The 18,496-nt window shown below is 49.2% G+C and overlaps 2 protein-coding genes across 4 annotated transcripts; one reads left to right on the top strand and one right to left on the bottom strand.

Annotated features, from left to right (window-relative positions):
- The first annotated feature begins 2,454 nt into the window (after positions 1–2,454).
- Positions 2,455–11,508, top strand: bpifcl (BPI fold containing family C, like). 2 transcript variants are annotated; one of them, XM_088607461.1, is made up of 15 exons: positions 2,455–2,602; positions 3,248–3,362; positions 3,738–3,866; positions 4,235–4,390; positions 4,846–4,909; positions 5,238–5,298; positions 5,540–5,631; positions 6,052–6,228; positions 6,830–6,889; positions 7,455–7,622; positions 7,976–8,043; positions 8,610–8,652; positions 8,872–8,935; positions 9,976–10,052; positions 11,098–11,508. In XM_088607461.1, the coding sequence occupies exons 1-15, from the start codon at positions 2,494–2,496 to the stop codon at positions 11,137–11,139; spliced, it is 1,425 nt and encodes a 474-aa protein (XP_088463587.1). In that variant the 5' UTR covers positions 2,455–2,493; the 3' UTR covers positions 11,140–11,508. The 2 variants fall into 2 exon arrangements, with proteins under 2 accessions (XP_088463587.1, XP_088463588.1); XM_088607462.1 differs by lacking the exon at positions 2,455–2,602 and adding an exon at positions 2,667–2,833.
- A 124-nt stretch (positions 11,509–11,632) lies between these two features.
- aurka (aurora kinase A) lies at positions 11,633–17,802 on the bottom strand. 2 transcript variants are annotated; one of them, XM_088607463.1, is made up of 9 exons: positions 17,569–17,802; positions 16,895–16,951; positions 15,838–16,108; positions 15,390–15,438; positions 14,957–15,148; positions 14,157–14,295; positions 13,428–13,576; positions 12,753–12,927; positions 11,633–12,298 (listed from the first exon to the last, which is right to left on the bottom strand). In XM_088607463.1, the coding sequence occupies exons 2-9, from the start codon at positions 16,943–16,945 to the stop codon at positions 12,119–12,121; spliced, it is 1,206 nt and encodes a 401-aa protein (XP_088463589.1). In that variant the 5' UTR covers positions 16,946–16,951; positions 17,569–17,802; the 3' UTR covers positions 11,633–12,118. The 2 variants fall into 2 exon arrangements, with proteins under 2 accessions (XP_088463589.1, XP_088463590.1); XM_088607464.1 differs by having other exon boundaries at positions 15,838–16,105.
- Positions 17,803–18,496: the final 694 nt, after the last annotated feature.

The following is an 18,496-nucleotide window of genomic DNA, read 5'->3' as shown; positions in this document are numbered from 1 at the left end:
AGCAGATATTCATGAGCTGCATTTCAGGAAATAAAACTACAGCCATGAGAACAATGTTTCATTTTTAACTTCCTCACTGCACAGGATTGACACTCACTCCTCCTGCTGGGGCTCCAGCTTGTAGAAGTCAGGTAAAGGAATTATTTTTATTACATTATTATTAGTGCCAGAATTAATCAGGAGCAACCTTATTGATATTGTTAGTACTTAGTACTTAGTGTTATTGCCAGTACTGTTCTCATAGCAAGCAGATGGACAACGGGAGCACATACATTGGAAATATAATTCAGTCACTGAAACGTATATCTGCTGTCTGAATGTGGTTGATTTACAGAATCTGACTGTGGATCTTTCAGGTTGTGCTCAGTAGCATTTTTTTCAGCTTCATTATTATTGTTTGTTACGGTTCATGTTGTTCCCACTTCTGTTTATTTGGCTTGCTTTTGAGGAACTTGCCACATGAATAAAAGTTGATCATATTAAACCTTTATTTAAGATTTACAGTCCAGGAATGATGGGTTTTAACACACAGGCCCAGACAGCGCCTGTGACTAATCAACTCTTTTCAGAATGAACAGTCCCCTGAAAAGGGCTTCCCAAAACAGGCAACCCCTCACCGTTCAATCCAGCTGAATTCCCAATTCATTGATGGATTGATTTCAATGTATCGGTTAATTTTTAGCTGCTAAAACATGCACACTTTAAATTACCGGCGATACGTAACTGTGAAATCTCTTGCATTTTAACAAACGTCCTTATCAATCATGTCATTATCTCAATTAATTCATAGCTCAGCTGCACAGAAAACCTGTTGACACTCAGTTGACCCACATCAGAATTAGGAAGCCCTGCACTGCAAGCAGGCTTCACAGTGTTAAAGCTTATAAATCAGAAATCAGCCAGCTGTCAATCACTGAATATCATCCTGAATAGCTTGCAGCAGGACAGAAGACGACTGCTGGTGACTGGCACACTGTGGCACGGGGTCTTTAGGGCAGTGCTTCTGTGTCCTGGTTCTGGAGAGCCACTGTTCTTCATCTCCCTGCTGCCATTCTGCTCTTAACCCCATGTGACCATAAACATACAGCAAGTAAAAACAAGCTGTAAACATCAGCCACCTGGGACGAAAGCTCTTTATGCAAAGGCAATCATGTGTATAGAACTGGACCAAAATAATCTCAGAATTAAGCTTTTCATTGCAAAAAACACAGTAGAAGTGTGTTATTTTAGGAGACGATACAAAGCGTTAAAGGGATACATTTTAGAAATGCAGAGCAAGAAGAATCCAGGGATTTCCAATGCAGCCTCTCTGCTTTATATACCAGAAAAGGAAAAACGTGTCGTTACCCCCCAAAATGCTATCATAAAGACCAGAAAGGGGAAGACTAAACTGTCTGAGATGTCAGAAAATAAGCTGAGATATCAGAAAAAAAATCATTATCCACACTTCCTCATTTTCGATGAAGTACAAGGTGCTTTTTCTCCTCGATCTTTGCCCGCCCACCCTGAGTCCACCAGCAGGGAAGACCCGACCGATCTCTCCTCGCACCCTAGACAGCAGGAGGCGCCAGAGCGCCCTGCTCCGGTCTCACAGGCAGACAAGAGCACTTCTACATCCTGCGCGTGAGCTCATGCACACCTTGTTTCAGAGGATTGAGGACGGCAGTTCTCAACACCGGGGCAGGAGACGACTGCTTTCGTTACACACGTTACTTCATTCACTAAATGTGCTGCTTTCATCTGCACATGATGTCCAATAATCTCACGGAGAACCCTAGGAGTACCATACTGTATAAAAAACAGACGTTTAGAGTCCCTCAACAAAATCAGAAATCTCTTCACCACACACTCAAACTACTCAATAAATAATCACACAATACAGAAGTAAAGTGTCATTATTGATTAGTGCATGATGACTTTGTATGGGTTGATGTCTTTAATGTAACGCATATGCGGTTTGTGTGGTTTTTGCCAGCTTCCATCCAGCCATTGTCTTACCACTTTATCCAGTTCAGAGTCGCGGGGGGAGCCGGAGTCTATCCCAGCAAGCAACGGGCACAAGGCAGGGTACGCCCTGGGCGGGATGCCAGTCCACCGCAGGGCACACCCACGCACACACACACCAGGGCCAATTCTTCCAGAAGCCAATCAACCCACCAGCCTGTCTCTGGACTGTGGGAGGAAACCCATGCAAACACAGGGGGAACATACAGACTCCACGCAGACAGCACCCCGGGTCTGAAATTGAAAGAAGGGCTCGAGTGCTGTGAGGCAGCTGTGCAAACCACTGCAGCCGCCTTTGCCAGCTTCCCTGTAGTCTAATTTGTGTTGTGGATCCACCCAGTGAAAGTGAGGGGGGAGGAAAAGGAACCGATACTCACTGTGAGATTTTCATTGTCAGCTTCTTTTTCACCCAGTCTGTTCTCCCCAGAGCCCCGCGCTGCGCTCTCCTGTTCCTCATCTGGCTGCGGCTGGTGACGACGCCCCTGCAGGATGTGGAAATCCCTGCTCGTGCTGCTGGCCATCGCTCAGCGGGCCCCCGGGGCCCTCGGGGCCAACCCCGGCGTCAAGGCCATGCTGACCAGCAAAGGACTCGAGTATGGTGAGAGGCCCAGAGCTCCTGGCAGCCGAGCTTAACGCCCTGGGCGAAACTTCCGCTGAACCAGCGACTGGCTCGACTGGCTCGACCTGCTCCACCGGAATATTTGCAGCTTCTTTTTCTTCCTACTCAAACGTTCGGGATGTTGTTTTTGTTTACTAATGAAATGCAATAGCTAAGAAGCAGCTTCTGAGCCCAAAACAGTCATGAGCCGCTCAGAGGTCATCCAGGCAGGTGAGGGGTCGATTGCCTATCGGAGCCAGCAGTTTTGTGACGGGGGACCCCTGCTTTAGAGCGCCCCAGGATTGCTCGTTATATCACACTCTCTTGTAAAGCGATCTGATCCAGTTCCAGCTTTGTGAGCTGCAGGACCTCCACCGACAGCGGCCGCTGGAAGGGTCTGGTGTGCTTGACTACAGCCACCCTGCAAACTGTACACAGTTTAAGCAGCACTGAAACTATGCTGTCATGCTTATTACTCACAGTCTCTACACACGCCTGCTTCTCAAGAAACTGGACACTTCAGGGCACAGACCTTCAGAGCAAAGAGAAGCTCGCTTTCTCCTCCGCCTGCGCGTTTGACATTTGTTAGAGAGCTCGTGAAACAGTCTTTAAAGAGCGTTTGGTTTTTAACCCCCTCCTCCCCAGGGAAGCACGTAGGAGCCAACCTGCTCCAGGAGAAGCTGGAGGCGCTGTCCATCCCAGCCGTGCAGGGGGATATCAGCATCTCCCCCTTCGGCTCTGTTCACTTCTCCCTGGACAGGTAGGAGACACCGGCAGACACTGCCCCCTGTGGCCAGTAGGAGGAATAGCCTCACCCCAGCGGAGCCCGCAGCCAGGTGCGTCAGCAGCAGCCGGGGCTCTCTGCCTCCACGCACAGATTTGCCTTAACAAATCATTTCTTTTAATTTTCTTTACACACGGCATTTGTCTGTCTGGCCAGCAGGGGGCATCATGTTCAAAGACATTGCTAAGCAAAAAGGGGTCGCCGCTCTCGTCCTTCTCCAAGATGTCATACATGAAAAAAAAAAAACACCGATTCTCTGTGCGGTGGCAGATTGTGTGGCAACGCCCTACTCATGGCCCGTGTGCTCCCAGTAAAAGCCATCCAAAGCACTACTCCTGTTGCCCTTTCCAGCATGCAGGTGTCCAAATTCAACCTCCCGGAACCCACGGTGGAATTCTCCGAGGGCAGCGGGATCAAGACGGGACTCGCGGGAATGAACGTCGCAGTGCATGGCAACTGGCACACACGCTACCAGTTTATGTGAGTGCCGCCCCCCTGTGGCTGTTCGTGGTACTCTCACCACCCCCCCCGCACTGGAAGAGCAGGCAAACTCCCCCGCGATCGTTTATCCCATGGGATATCCAGATCAACGCTTTAGGGGCTGCAAACCTGCTCCTTAAATAATCAGAATGGGCACAAAGGCCGGGAACAGAGTTTACTTTGCCTACTCGAACTCTAGGATTACGTAACGAAAAGCTGCAAAGCTAGGTCTGCGGCGCCCGGAAGAGCCGTCGTTGGAGAACGAAGCTGTTACGTGCTCCTGAACCGCTGCGTAACCTCTCACTTACTGATTGCAACACCTGCCGAAGAGAGCGAGAGAAACGTTGCCGTTTTCCTTCTGTCGGCAGAAAGGATGGTGGCACCTTCGACCTGGCCGTTTACGGAGTGGGCACCTCTCTGCTCCTGTCGCTGGGCAGCGATGAGGCGGGGCACCTGTCCGTCTCCAGCTCCATGTGCGACTCCACCGTGGGCAGCACAGACGTCTCCTTCCATGGAGGGGCCAGGTACAAATGATTAAACTTGGGTTTTTAAAACCTCAAAAAGCAAACTCGGTACCTGGGGTTTCACCTGAAGCAGATGGGGGGCAGATCGGGACAGACGGCCTCTGCAGCACCCCCCCCCCTAGTGGTGAGACAGTGGAAGTACATTTTTCTGTATCTGCGCCCACACTGCAGGAGCGAATGTAGTGAAACAGTCTCACCACTAGGAGGCACCTTAGAGGCACATCTTCCAGACCTGAGTTGATGAACATTGGCTTCAAGCCCTAAACTAGGCCTCTGCTTGTCTAAGCCTTCAGAAATATTACCAAATATTTTGGGGGGACATTGTTCCGGGCGGAATTTGCTTTGGAGGTCCTTGACAGGATGGGCTTAAGAAACACGGAGTCTGATTTTACTTAAAAAGGAACATGGAAGGTTTACAGGTAGTAACAGCTGCATAATTAACTCTCTTTATTAAGCTTTATTTTCAGCTTGTTCATCGGTGAAATTCGAAGAGTAATCCAACAAAAGATTGAATCTTCGGTACGTTATATTAATACTTATTTCTACATGTTTGCAGTTCTCATTTTTTGTAGTAAAACAAGGGTGGAAAAACCACGAGTATCTTCAGCGCATACTTTAAAACTGCAATCCGGGAAGCGCCGGTAGTCATTCAAGATTTCACTGTTACTTAATTCGTTGTTTTGCATTCAACAGAATCAAAGTGAATCACTTGTTTTTATCGCATCTTTAATTATGGAATCCGTTCACACTCGTTAGTTTCTATAGTTGTTTCTATAAGGATTTATTTTAAACAAAAGAGAATCGTGCCATCGTGCGCTGATCGTCCTTTTCATGTCGGTATTTTAAGATCTGCCCGATGATCACGCAGTCGGTCGACGGCCTGGAGAGACACCTACAGGAGATGAAAGGTACTGCAGTGCCACTGTACTAACAGTAGGGGCGCCACCAGCCCTGGCGTTGTCGAAATCATACTCTTGAAACGAATACCGCCGGCAACAGTTTAAAAAATAAGACATTATATGAAAACCGCCTGCGCAGACTGACGCACAGGACGGGACAGACAGAGACGGATGAAGGCAGAGGAGACGCAGGTGCAGACGGGTAGATTCTGTCGAGAGGATCGTCTCACAGTTGCGATTTCGCTCCTAGTTTCCTTCCAGATCGACCCCTACGTTCTCATCGAGATTCCCCTCCTCAGCGCCCCCGTGGTAGGAAATTCAGATATGGAGCTGGACATGAAGGTACGAAGCCCGGTTCCAACTGGCAACGCCTTTGCACTTACACATATATACTGTTCCTGTGCAGCTCGAGCAGGGAGCTGCGTCCGCATGCGTAGGCTGCAAAGGAACAGGTAACCGGGTTTATTCCCTGCTGAAAAGAGAAGAAAGGAAACAACGTTTCGGCTGTGGAGCCTTCTGCAGGCTACTTCTTCTTCTTCTTCACACCCAAAGAAGGCTCCACAGCCGAAACGTTGTGTTTCCGCTGTGGAAACACAGCGTGAATCCGAAGGGTCCTGTACCCGAAGGAGGCTCGACAGCCGAAACTTTCCTTCCCCTGTTTTCAGCAGGCAAGAAACCTTCACTCGTTCCTCTGTGGGTTGTGTGCACGCTACGCAGCGGCGCACCCCTATAAAATAACCCCCCCCCCCACTCGGTTCGCAGGGAGAGTTCTACAGCGCCCACGGGCACCCCGAGCCCCCGTTCCCGGCCGGCCCGTTCTCGCTGGCCCCCCAGGAGGGGCGCATGCTCGCGCTCGGCCTGTCCGAGTTCTTCTTCAACTCCGCCGCCTTCGCCTACCTGGCGGCCGGCCTGCTGCAGGTCAACCTCACCGACAGCATGGTGAGTCCAACCCCCCCCCCCCGCCGCCGGCGGCTTTCCCTTCGGATTTATTTATTTATTTATGTCCAGAGAAAAAAAAGTGTTTTTCATGCGCAGCGGCAGTACGCAGGCAAATCGCACAGGGCAGACAGACATACAGACACACACTCACACCAGGGCCAGTTTCCCCAGAAGCCAATTAACCCCACAAGCACGTATTTGGACTGTGGGAGGAAACGCAAGCACGCCCGGGAAGAACATGCAAACTCCACACAGACAGCACCCCAGGGATTTAGCCCAGAGCCCCAGCACGGCTGGGCAGAAATGCTTACCACTGTGCCACACTATCATTTCAAAACATTTGGAACAAAGATCTGAAAATCCTTCTGAATCCCCTGCACTGAAGAAATTAAGTGCTTAATCGATTAATGATGTCCCAAGCTCTCCCAGTCTTTAGAAATGTAGTTTAATGGGACCAGAGCTGGGGAGTCCTGTCCTAAAGCACCACCACAGAGGCTGAATTATTTTGAGAGACTGTGGGGGAAAAAACCGGACGCGAGAGATGGCTTGGCACGATCAGGGTGTTGCGACTGTGCCCGATATCCGTCTTTTACCATTCCAGCTTCCCAAGACGTCTCCAGTGCACCTCAACACCTCCAGCTTCGGGGCCTTCGTCCCTCAGGTACAGAACCTTTCGGCTTTCCCACGGCTCGGCGACTCCGATTAACGAAGCGATTCGATTAAGCCGAGAAGGGCTGAGCCTAAAGTGAAAACCGGATCAGGTGCCACTCCAGAACCATGGGTCGGCCTCACTGCCAGTCTGCGGTGAATCGCGTAATGCTACAGGTCCATGTAATTCTACACGTTAGCTGTAGTGATAGAAATGTAATTTTTCCTTGTAAAAAAAAAAATCTGCCTTCATCCAAGGAAGTGCAGCTCCAGTGCTCATCCAGTGAGCTCCGGCCTCCATCCCCACCTCTGACCTTAATCTCCTGATTGCACGATCCGGCTGGGATGAAGAGTCCTGTTTCTTTAGGTCGGAAGCAGTTGCTCATTGTAAAGCCCTGGCAAAAATCCTGCAGCAGGACCTGCCCCGGCCTTTACCCTTCCTGTTCAGGGTAGTTAGAACGATTCATCCAGCTCGGATGCCCCGTTTACACACCTCCTCCTTGTCACCCATCCGAATGGGGGCGGGAACAGCCGAAACCGCAGACGAGTGCTCTCCTGTCCACTCCGTCTCCCCACAGCTGCCCAAGATGTTCCCCAACATGCTCATGACCGTCCAGGCGTTCGCCAGCAGGCCTCCCATGGTCTCCCTCCAGCCCGACAACGTCACCGTGGGCTTGTCGGGGGCAGCCAAGGTCTTCGCCATCCTGCCCAACTCCTCCCTGGCCCCTCTGTTCACCCTGGAGTCGGTGAGCACCCGCGGGGGGCTCTGGGGGGCGCTGGTGAGGCCGGCAGTAACACGGGGCTGGGCCAACCTGTGTGGTTACTTTCACCCAGAGGAAGAGCAGGGATTCTGCTGCAGCGACCGCGTGATGACCACCCCCTCCGAGCAGCAGGAATGAGGACCTCAAAACGAATTTTTCACAAATCCCATTTATCCTGGGTTTTTAAATGGATAATTTAACTGTTAACCATCACATTACATCATCGTAAGCCTCTCAAAGGGATGTCCCAATGCTAAGCTCTCTCCTGCCCATGGCAGGCAGAACGCAGTGGTGTATATTCAGTGCCTGATCCCCCATCAATCTCTTCTCTCTTGAAGGAAGCCAGTCTCGATGCCAAGGCCTTCATTTCGGACATGAAGCTGACTGGATCTCTGGCTCTGAGGAGGTGAGCGTTACTGACGCCCCCTGCTGCTTCTTGTGGAGAGCCGATACACAGAGAAAAGCTGGGGCCACTGCCTGTCCTGTAGGCTCTATACAATAACATATAACATATAACAATAACACAATAATAATGTAATGTAACGAGTAAATACATTTTCACAACACCAGCCGTAGCTATAGAACGCACAGTTTGAAAAATGCTGGGGATATTTGTGTGTTTATGTTTTTTGGGTACAAATTGAAAAGGTTTATAAATGTTGCAATTTAATCTCATGGAGCGCTGTAGACATGAGGCTACATAAAGCCAGATTCAAAGGAAGTGTGATCTTGAAATCTTTAGAAGCTGTACAGTATGTCGGGTCTGAAAGATGATCGGTCTAGAATTCTTAGGTCCCGTTCCGTCCACAACACCCCAAGCCCATCTTTCTACAAATCCACCTAGTGAAGAAATTGGCAAATCACTTAGGGATTTTCTTTTTGTATGATGCAGAAGTACAGTTAATGTTAGTGTTTGCAAATTCTATGCAAGATGTGTTAAGGTACTTATAGCATCTGTCTTTTCTCCGGCAGTTTGACTCTGACCCTGACGGCCAGTGAGGTGGGAGAGTTCCAGGTATGACATTCCATCCAAGCCTCAACCGTCGCAGAGAACATACTGAACAGTGCTTTCCTGCCCTGATCATATTGTACACGGACTGCGACGACCGATTAAATACAATGATTGCAATGTTGAGAGAGGATGTTGTTGCAGAAGGTCCCTGAACAATCTGTTGCAAATCTGCTAACGACAGCTGAGCCCACGACTGCTCATCACACTGTTGTTGTTTTGCAGACCACACCCCTGGAAAACCTGTTGAAAACGGGAGTGCAAGCGATTGTGCTGCCCAAAGTGAATGGTAGGTGCACCGACTGCCCATCACCCCCCCCCAACAGCCAACTTGGAAAAAACTATTCTTGCATAAGGAACATGCAGCAATTCTGCACAAGCACAGGGCCTGGTGCAGGAGTCTGCTACCAAATTCTTGGAGAGTCACAGCTCACCTAGTCTTACTATCTAGGTTATGCCTAGATTTCCCCTCTCAACTCAAAGGATTGATCAACTTACTTGAGCCAGTAGTGTTCCCAGTTTAGCTCAGTCCTTCCGTGAGGGACAAATGTCATTCAGCCAGACTTCTAAGTTATTTGATTTAACTGCCTGCGTAGCTAATCAATCAAATTGTTCCAAGCCCTCAAAAATTAAAGCATAAAAGTTACCTATTAAACCTGCTATGTCAGAGTTCTCCAGGACCAGGGTTGGCGAACCTAAAGCCAGGGTCTTCAGCCCTGGTCCCAGTTAAGTTGCCCTCACTGATCACCTGTTAGAGATTAGAAACATTTAAAAAATTGATCAATAGGAAAGTAATGTTTCAATGAAGGAACATCCTTCCAGGAGGGATGAATGATTTGATCACCTCTTTACCTGATCGTCGTGAACCTGGTTCAGGCCTTTAGAAATGGAGGATTTAAAGAGGACCCAGACCTCTCCTGGACTGTGGTTGGAGACCCCTGTGCTGGGGCACTCGGACATTATACCATGGTTCTGCTGTTGAAACACTTTAGTAATTCTTCAGTTATAATTATAGGGACACCGTAAAAATCACTTGCTAGCAAACCACCCAAAATTTGATCTAAAAAGAATGCAGAGTGTCTCACGTTTCAGGGCTTGTCACTCTCATCTAAAACTTTTATATGAAAGAAGAACCTTTGGTACTCAGTCTCGTGAAAGAAAGTCTCCTAATTATAGAGCAGGTTACTATAAAATTACAATTTTCAGACAATGGCATCTACACACACACACACCAGGTGTTTGCTGTGGTCACATGTTGAGTTTTCTTTGTGGGTTTAATTGTTGCTCAGCTAAGTCGAACCATTATTTTTGTGCTTTGTGCTATTTCAGAAAAACTGAAGGCTGGATTCCCCATCCCTGCCATCTATAACATCAGTTGTGTCAATCCTGTACTTAAGGTCAACCAGGTCAGTACCAAGCGAGTAGGAGTTCGGTAAGCAGTACGCAATGCTGTTCACTCTGTTGAACATCACCTTAACCAGGGGACCTACCTGCTGCTTAAAAGCTAGTTGAGAAGTGTCAGGCTGGCTCCACTGAGCTGGTCTCTGCTTACAAACTAATCGGTAGAATTGAACCATGTACTGCACTGCTACCACCAATACCAAGCGTACACCTTAATTGCCAGCCGGCTCTTCCTGTTATGTTTGCCATGTCCCACCCAAAATCACTTGCTGGGAGTGGTTTCTAACATTACATGAGCCTTAATTCCACCACCTACCACCAAGGCAGAACAGTCTGTTGCCTGAAAGTTTAGGCCTCCGTTCACACACCTGGCTACAGGACACGTCCAGGGGGCGGAGAAAGAATGGGGTGGACAGGCCAGGGCCAAGCTACACCACTACTATGAGATCACTTGATTAGCCCTATACGATTTCTTGCGTTAGGAACTTATCTTTTCACATACCCCAGCTTGCTCTCCCTGAGACACACAGACAGGGAGAGAGAAGCCTGGGGTCAGCCATTGTACACCACCCCTGGAGCAGTTGGGGTTAAGGGCCTTGCTCAGGGGCCCAAGGGAGTAGGAGGCCTCTGCCAGCTGCAGGATTTGAACCGGCAACCTTCCAGCCACAGAGCCAGCACTCCACCCAGTGCTGGTATAATAGCACCATTGTTGCCACTCTCTCCTATAGTTTTTTGACCTATTTTATTAAATATCCTTACATTTTTAGGACTTTTTCAGGACACTCCACTCAAAGCACTTTACAGGTAATGGGGAATCCCACTACCACCACTAATGTGTAGTCCCACCTGGATAATGACCCTTTCTGAGCTAGTTTAAATTAAATGTCCTGCTCCCCACCAGATCAATTCATCTCAAAAGTGATGCTTTAAAGGTGAAAAAAGTCCCATTTACAGCATTTTCCATCTTACAACCCTGCATTTAGTAAAGACAGGATCAAGTGCAGTGTGTTGCCCACCAGAATCAGAATTAAAGAGATGTTCTTCCCTCAGGGTTTTGTGACTATTGCCACCGACGCCCAGTATTCTTCATGAGCAAGACCCTGCCAAGACCCAGTACAGGAACAAGTCCCCTTGCTGAGCTGCATCAACTGCTTTGTAATGCATCTGGGGTCAATCATGAACCGGAATGATGCAATTTGTCGTTGGAGGAAGCCGAGCTCGAGTCAGTATAGCTGCACGGTTTGACTGGAACAAGAATGATAAAACTAGCGCACAAATTCAGAACACGTTTCACCTGTAGTAAAATTAACCGCTATGGCATCGATACAAGTTGTATTAGAATACAAATCAATTTTACAGCAAAAACAATCAGCCAATTCAGCTTTCTGACAAAATGTGGAGTTTCGTTGTACCATGCAAAACTGACATTAAAAACGGTAAATGAGTGCTATGATGTACAAATGGTGTTGATCATTTTGTATTCTGAATACAGTCCTTGCAAGGTTACGTACTCTCCATTCATCAGCTCTGTGAGCACTGGCTTGGGCAAAAGGTTTGTACTCATTCCATCCCCAATACAGGCAGACCAGGTTTGTCACTTTATTTTTCAAATAGTGATTTAATACAGTTTCCAAGTTTCAAAGACATTCGCCGCATAATCATTTAAAAAACAACAGCTAAATATGTACAAAAACAAGTAAATCTGTGGCGCAGGGCCACAGCCTCAGTCGAAGGCCGACGATCTTGGATCTTGTGGAACCCAAGGCTGGTCATAAATAAGACTAACACCAGGTGGTCATGTGGTTTTACACACCTCCACCCACAGCGCACTGAGAAGTGTGAAGTATCAGATGCAACAAGAACAGTCGAGTGAAGATCGCATGAAGGAACTCCCCTTTGTTAAGCCCTCGGTCACAAGTCTTGATTACTTCCCTTTAAAATGTCTGTCCAGGCCAAAGCCCCCCCCCTCCAAGGATGAGGCTCTCTGCAGCGTGTGTCCTCCATCAAAACGCGAGTCTCCTCTGGGGGTACAGCCATGCCCTGCTCCGGGCGAGGGGGGAGCGGCATGTTCTCATTGGCCAGGATCGGCACTGGGAATCTCAAAAGTGGGGCGCTTGGTGGAGTTCTCCGTCACCCAGGGGTGGGTGAGCACGCCCTGCAGCGGCAGTCTCTGTATGGGGTTGTGCTTCAGCAGCTTGTTGATCAAGTCCCTGCTCCCCTCGCTGACGAACGCTGGGTAACTGAACTCCACCTGCGAGACAGAGAGAGAGATAGATAGAGGGGGGGGGAGTCCCAGCAGGGGGACAGGCCGGTAAGGAGAAGCACGGGGAATTCGACTTCACAAAAAGCAACAGACTTTTTTTTTAAAAATGCATCCATTATGAAGAGGGTTGGAGAGCATGTCCAGTTTGTATCCCATGGTTATGCAATAAGTGCTGATTTACAGCATGCAACAGGGTACAAGGAGCACGAGTCAAGCATGAGGTTCGGAAGATAAAAATACTAAGAGGACATGGGTTTGTGGCAGATGTTTAAAATAACTCCCACGATCTGAGCTTCCCGTTTTGTTTTGTTTTTTTGAGGCTGTGCTCTCACTTGCAAACCTAACTTCCACATTTTACCCATCAGGTACTTGGCTCAAATTAAAATCCCAAGACAAACACCCCCCCCCCCCCGCCCCCGCAGCTCCAGGGGGAACCTCTCACCCTTGAGATCTTGCGGTACGTCTCCTGGTGGCTGCTGGTCTCGAAAGGCGGCTTGCCCACCAGGAACTCGTAGCACAGCACGCCCAGGCTCCACAGGTCCACCTTCTCGTCGTGCGTCCGCCCCTCGATCATCTCGGGGGGCAGGTAGTCCAGCGTCCCGCACAGCGTCGACCGCCTGCTCGACACAGACAGCCGGTCAAGGCCAACAGCAGGCCCTTCTGGGGAGCCTGCCGCCCTGGGCACGACTAGACCCCGCTACGCTGAGGGCTTCATCAAGGACTGCTAGAGAACCGGCTTCAAAATGGTCGTTTCAGATAACTACAGAACCAGGCCGTTCAAGTCTTCAGGGAGGTATTTGACTGAACTATAGTCTATGGGTATTGTTGCAGTGAAAGTGCATAATTATGCTTCTATGCAACCAGCTGAGTGCAGGGAGTGCATCTCCATGTTCAACTATGTTGTAACACACAAGCTAAACCTCAACACTAACTGAATAGTCAACTTAATACCTTTGGCAGTTTAGCACTTATCATCCCATTCACACAGCTGTGTTCAAACAACGATGGGCATGAGAAGGTCACTACATGCGGTGGAATGTCTGGCCATTAACCTACTCCACCGTAAGCCCCCTGCAGTGCACGTACAGCCCGGAGACCAGGGCAGGCAGTGGGGTACCTGGAGGAAGGGGCGTGCACAGACCACCCAAAGTCTGCGATCTTCAGCTCCCCGTTGGCGCCAAGCAGCAGGTTCTCCGGCTTGATGTCCCTGTGGATCACCTTCTTGGAGTGACAGTAATGGAGGGCATCGGCCAGTTCCGTGATGTACTGCAAGCAGGCAAAAACAATTACCGGGTGTGCCTAGAATATCTTCTAAAGGCATCATCTTCGTGACGGAGCTTAAATGATGAAACATTTTTCTTCGCTTTTAAGTGAAAGGATGTGAACCTAGAATGAAGACCAGCGGGCTGTGGGAGTGTGGGAAAAGCCACAAGCCCCAGGTCTTTAATCATAGTTAAAACAGGGGATGCACGCACATTCACTTTGCATGTGCCTGGGAGATTACCAAAGGGCTGCAAACGCACAACGCTAAGTTACAAGCAAGTGAATCGGAAGCAACTGACTGACTGAAGCATGCCGACCCAGGGCTCCTTTCAAGCACCAGGTGGAGGAGGTCCTTAAATGGGTTGGGCAAACGCCAACGAGCAAGCCAGGTAGGACGAATGGTGCCCTCTTGCTCACAGCTGCTCAATGTTAATAAGTGTAGCAATTGACTATTAACTTCCGGCCCTTAGCCCCGTCACAGGGGGGGGCTGCACACTTAAAAGATCAGGCGACGGCCCCGGTGGAGGTTCTCGGAGGCCCCCCAGGGGAGAGCGGGCGGGCGAGCGGACTGCCGGGGGCTCACCGTGGCGCTGCGCTGGTCGTCGAAGCGCATGCAGCGCTGCAGCTCGCTGTACAGCTCGCCCTTGGGCGCGTACTCCAGGATGAGGTAGACGCGCGACGAGTCGTGGAAGTACCCGTACAGGCGCAGGATGTTGGGGTGCCTGGTGGAGGGGGAGACAGGAGGTGAAAGTCAATCCACGTTTTTACAGAGATGAGGAGAAGCGTAGGGTGAATAGCAACATCTTCATATCTACATGAAGAAACAGCACTGATTGCTCTGAACTGTCGCCTCCACATTCATTCTTTCGAATTGTTTTTCAGTTTTTACTTTGCAGCACATCTCCCTGTAACTGCAACTAGCAGGCCTCTGATGCAGATATGGCCTCTTCGCTAGATTCAAATGCACCAATACATCCATAGCCCTCTGGGTACAGGATGGTGATCTTGATTAATTATGAATGTACAGCATCGCCAAACTGATAAAATACCAGCAATTACTTTCAACTGGAAAATATGCAACTATACTCATGTCAGTTGGTCAGGTTGGGTTATTAACCCCAGAGGGTGTCAAATGTTGATTGTGCTTGAGACCATCGAGGAAAGGCAGAGGATAAGATCTTAAGAGAAAGGCAGCTTACCTCATTAGATTTCTAGTACATCTATGAAATGATTCAGCTTAAGGGGCGTCAAGCGACCAAAAACGACGACACTTCCCTGCACTCAACTGCCCTCCACTCTCCACATGGGAATGTTGAGAAGCTCGTGAACAGGGCGTCTCCCCACGGCGGGAGGGGAGGCCCAAGGAGCCTGCAGGAGGTGTACCTGAGGTGCGACTGGATCTCCACCTCCCTGCGCAGCTGGTGCTCCACGCCCGCCTTCTCCAGCTGCTTCTTGAAGAGCACCTTCAGGGCCAGGATGAACATGGACTGCCGCTCCCTCGCCAGGTACACGTTCCCGAACTTGCCCTTTCCCAGCGGACGGCCGATGTCGAAGTTCTCCAGGCTCCAGCGCTTCCTGAGGAAGAAGGAACGGGATTCAGGAAGTTTTCCTTTAGATAAACATGAGAAGCGGCTTAGAAAAAAAACAATTTCTCCTGATCTAGGTTTAGCGTCCCCCCCTTCACATGCAAGACGAGCAGTAGCACCAGGAGCAAAGTAAAGAAGTCGATTCTAACTGCTGGCTTGAGAAAAGGACAATGCATTTTTTTTTTAATACGGAAAATGTGACCCCCAAGAGTTCAATTCCTGGTTCTTACTTAGAGTTAGAGTTGACAGAGTTCATAGATCCAGTGGCCACAGCTTTATCTGCACAAGAAAAAGGACAATTACTACAGGGACATTCTTGAACATTAGTGTAAAAGAACATTTGACTTTGTCTGCAGATCCTTCATGTACCCAAGATATTTCCTTTATTAACATGTGCCTGTGCTGATCTAGAGCTCGTTCTCCTGCCTCTCTATGCCCAACGGCCACCAGGTCTTGACTTGAGTCCCCGATGTCTCAGACCGGACAGTCCTCGCTCCAGCACATCGAAATAAGTGAACCGCAAGTACCAGGGAGCTCCGAAGACCGATGCTTATTCTGAAAGTTACCGGTAATGCTCTATTTCAGCTATCCCAGAGCTCATGCTCCGTCAGCCCTCCCTCAGATAGGCCCAAGCCCAGCAGTGTCACACCGCAGACTGGGGAAAGCAGGGCTGCCCACCTGCAGTTTTCTCCTGCGCGGGCGGCTCCGCGGGGGCAGGAGCGGAGGAGGAGGTGGTCCGGCCCCGAGCGGGCGGGGGGGTGTTCTCGCGGGAGGCCTGCGAGGCCTCGATGCGCAGGGCCGGAGGCTGGGGCAGCTTCTGCGGCCCGGCGGGGCGCTGGACGCGCTGCGGCCCGTTGGAGACGCCCAGGGCCCGCTGGGAGGACGTGGACACACCCGCCTGCTTGTTCTGGGACACGGGGACCCGTTTAGGGCCGTCGCTGTTGAGCTGCTAACACATGGGGAGAGGAGAGTCAGGGACCACACTTCACACTGCAAGTAGCCTTAATCTACAACACTCCAGAACTCCTGCCCAGTGCAGTTTCAAAACACCAAGCTTTCCTTGGAATGAAAGAAAACAGACATATTATAGAAAGCTTGGAAGAGCTAACTTTAGTGAAACATGGGAAATGAGCCACAGTTTCCTAAGCTTTGGTTCTGTGTCACAGCAGAAACAACTGTCACCTAAGGAGATCAGACTAGAGAGGTAAGGCGTTTGCACACCAGACGGTTTTCATTCCATCCCACTGTAATTAGATAATCACAGCCCTACCTGATCTAATGCTAATGAGCTGCTTCCGGTGAATATTTGCATTGTGTTTTTAGTTAGGGATTTTCTCTCACCTACAAAGTACAACAGTTAAAGCTCCAGCATGTGTAAGACCCGGGAACAAACAGATCACATTAATCTTATTATTATGCCAATGAAGGGTTTGATTGTGTGACTAAGGGCTCGGCTGGAACACAAACCTGCAGGTCACCAGGACCAGCAACCACCGGACCAATTGCAAGCACAGATCAGAACTTTTTTCCCCCCTGAGAATCGGTTTTTCATGGTTATACCCAAGACAAAAGATCCCCCGTGTGGGTGGAGGGGATAATTGTGTGCAAGAGGAAATTATCCCTGCATTTGCGCATTCAGAAACTAAACGATCAGGAATTCGGAAGTGGGTACGAGTCTCCCCCTAGCGGCGATCCCGGGAGGCGCACGGCGGCTTCCACACCGGCGACAGCTTACTTTCGCAGTCGCAGGACACTGCGACCTCCTCGCCGTCTTGGCCGCATCCATGGATCACTGGAGAAAGGAGCGATGAAGGAAAAAGATGTTCAAACGTTCTTAATTAAAACAAGACGAGTTACGCTAATAAAGTCGACTGTCTCCTTTAAAAAATACACGACTAAGGGATCTAGAATACAAACCAGCATACCCAATTTATTAAAAAAAAAAACACGATCGCCACCACAACTAAAAATCCCAGGGCGACACACCAGCAGATAACCTTCACGATTTTAATCGACGTCTGAAAGGCGTCCCGCTGCAGATAAGCGAATTCGGCTAGTTCGCTGTTCAAGACGCATCGTTTGGTGTATAAACGCGTCTCCTATGGCGACGTGGAAACCGTACGCATTTTTCTGAACATTTTTCCCCAAAGCCTGAATGGACACGACACTGCCACCTCCGTTTCACTCACGGTTTTGTTACACATACAATTGAAAAATATTTTATTAGCAACTACATTTCTCCCCAAAAGATACATATCCCACGCCGGACTGGAAACAATAACAAGCACATTATTTACATATACCAAGACTTCTAAGCCACAACTGGTTGACATATGATCATGATAGATGACAGATGATCATGATAAAACGAAAAAAGGCCACGTTAGTATCAGAAGCGCTCTCACGTACCGCTTTTAGCTACTTGTTCAGGCCGAACGACGGATTTTCGTGTCTCCTTTTCCTCGCACACCTGAAACGCGCTTTCTGCCCCGTCTCTGTATTTTAAATCCTTTCAGGTACGTTACCAGGCGAATCCGAGACTTAGAAGAGCTTATTTTCAGCTTTAACCCACAGTTTTTTTGCCGAGCCAGCCCGCAGGCCGCAATGCTCCTATCGCACGTCACTACAATCTGTTTAAATTCAAATCTCCCTCTTTTAACTACCTTTAAACCTTCCCCGCGTCTGATTGGCCGAGATCAAACCACGCCCCTGCTCCCCATTGGCTGGGGCCGCCTTTCCAACCGTACAGAGCCGGTGTAAAAGGTGCTGCGATTTCCCAGAGCGCCCCCTGCTTGTCGCCAAAGGACAAGTCTACGGCCGCTGTGCGGCGAGAACCATTTTCTCAAGACCGTGTGATAATACGGCTATTATCGTAATATAAAAATGAATCCTCCATGCTAATAAGTTTTTATCATATTTCTCAATTCTTAGTTAAAAAAATTGAATCCTTTTAAATTAATAATTATTTTAATTTCCTGGTGATTAAGGGCTCAGTAGGGAGAAGTCCTTCAGGACCAGGTTAAAGAATGGCTGAATTCAGAATTTCCCAGCGTGCTTCCACTCCCCCATTACCCGTGCCGTTTCAAGTCGATCTAAGGCTCTCGTTCAGCTGGTTCTTCTTTATGAACCTATTGCCATCTGCTTCTGTAACATGCATTGTTCCAGACTCCTACAACCCTTTGTGGAAAGACATGCACCTTGTATGGAGTACTAAACACAGCTTCCAATTGAGCCCCCTTCGCCGTTACGCAGTTGATCACTGTCAACACCTCAGCCTTTGTGAAGACATGCATCTTGTCCTCTCAGTCTTCACTGAAAGTCTCTGTAGCCAGTGTAC

This window comes from Lepisosteus platostomus, chromosome 15 (assembly GCF_059453375.1).
Source record: "Lepisosteus platostomus isolate fLepPlt1 chromosome 15, fLepPlt1.hap1, whole genome shotgun sequence".
NCBI classification, from domain to species: domain Eukaryota; kingdom Metazoa; phylum Chordata; class Actinopteri; order Semionotiformes; family Lepisosteidae; genus Lepisosteus; species Lepisosteus platostomus.
This window is presented reverse-complemented; position numbering and strand designations above follow the sequence as displayed.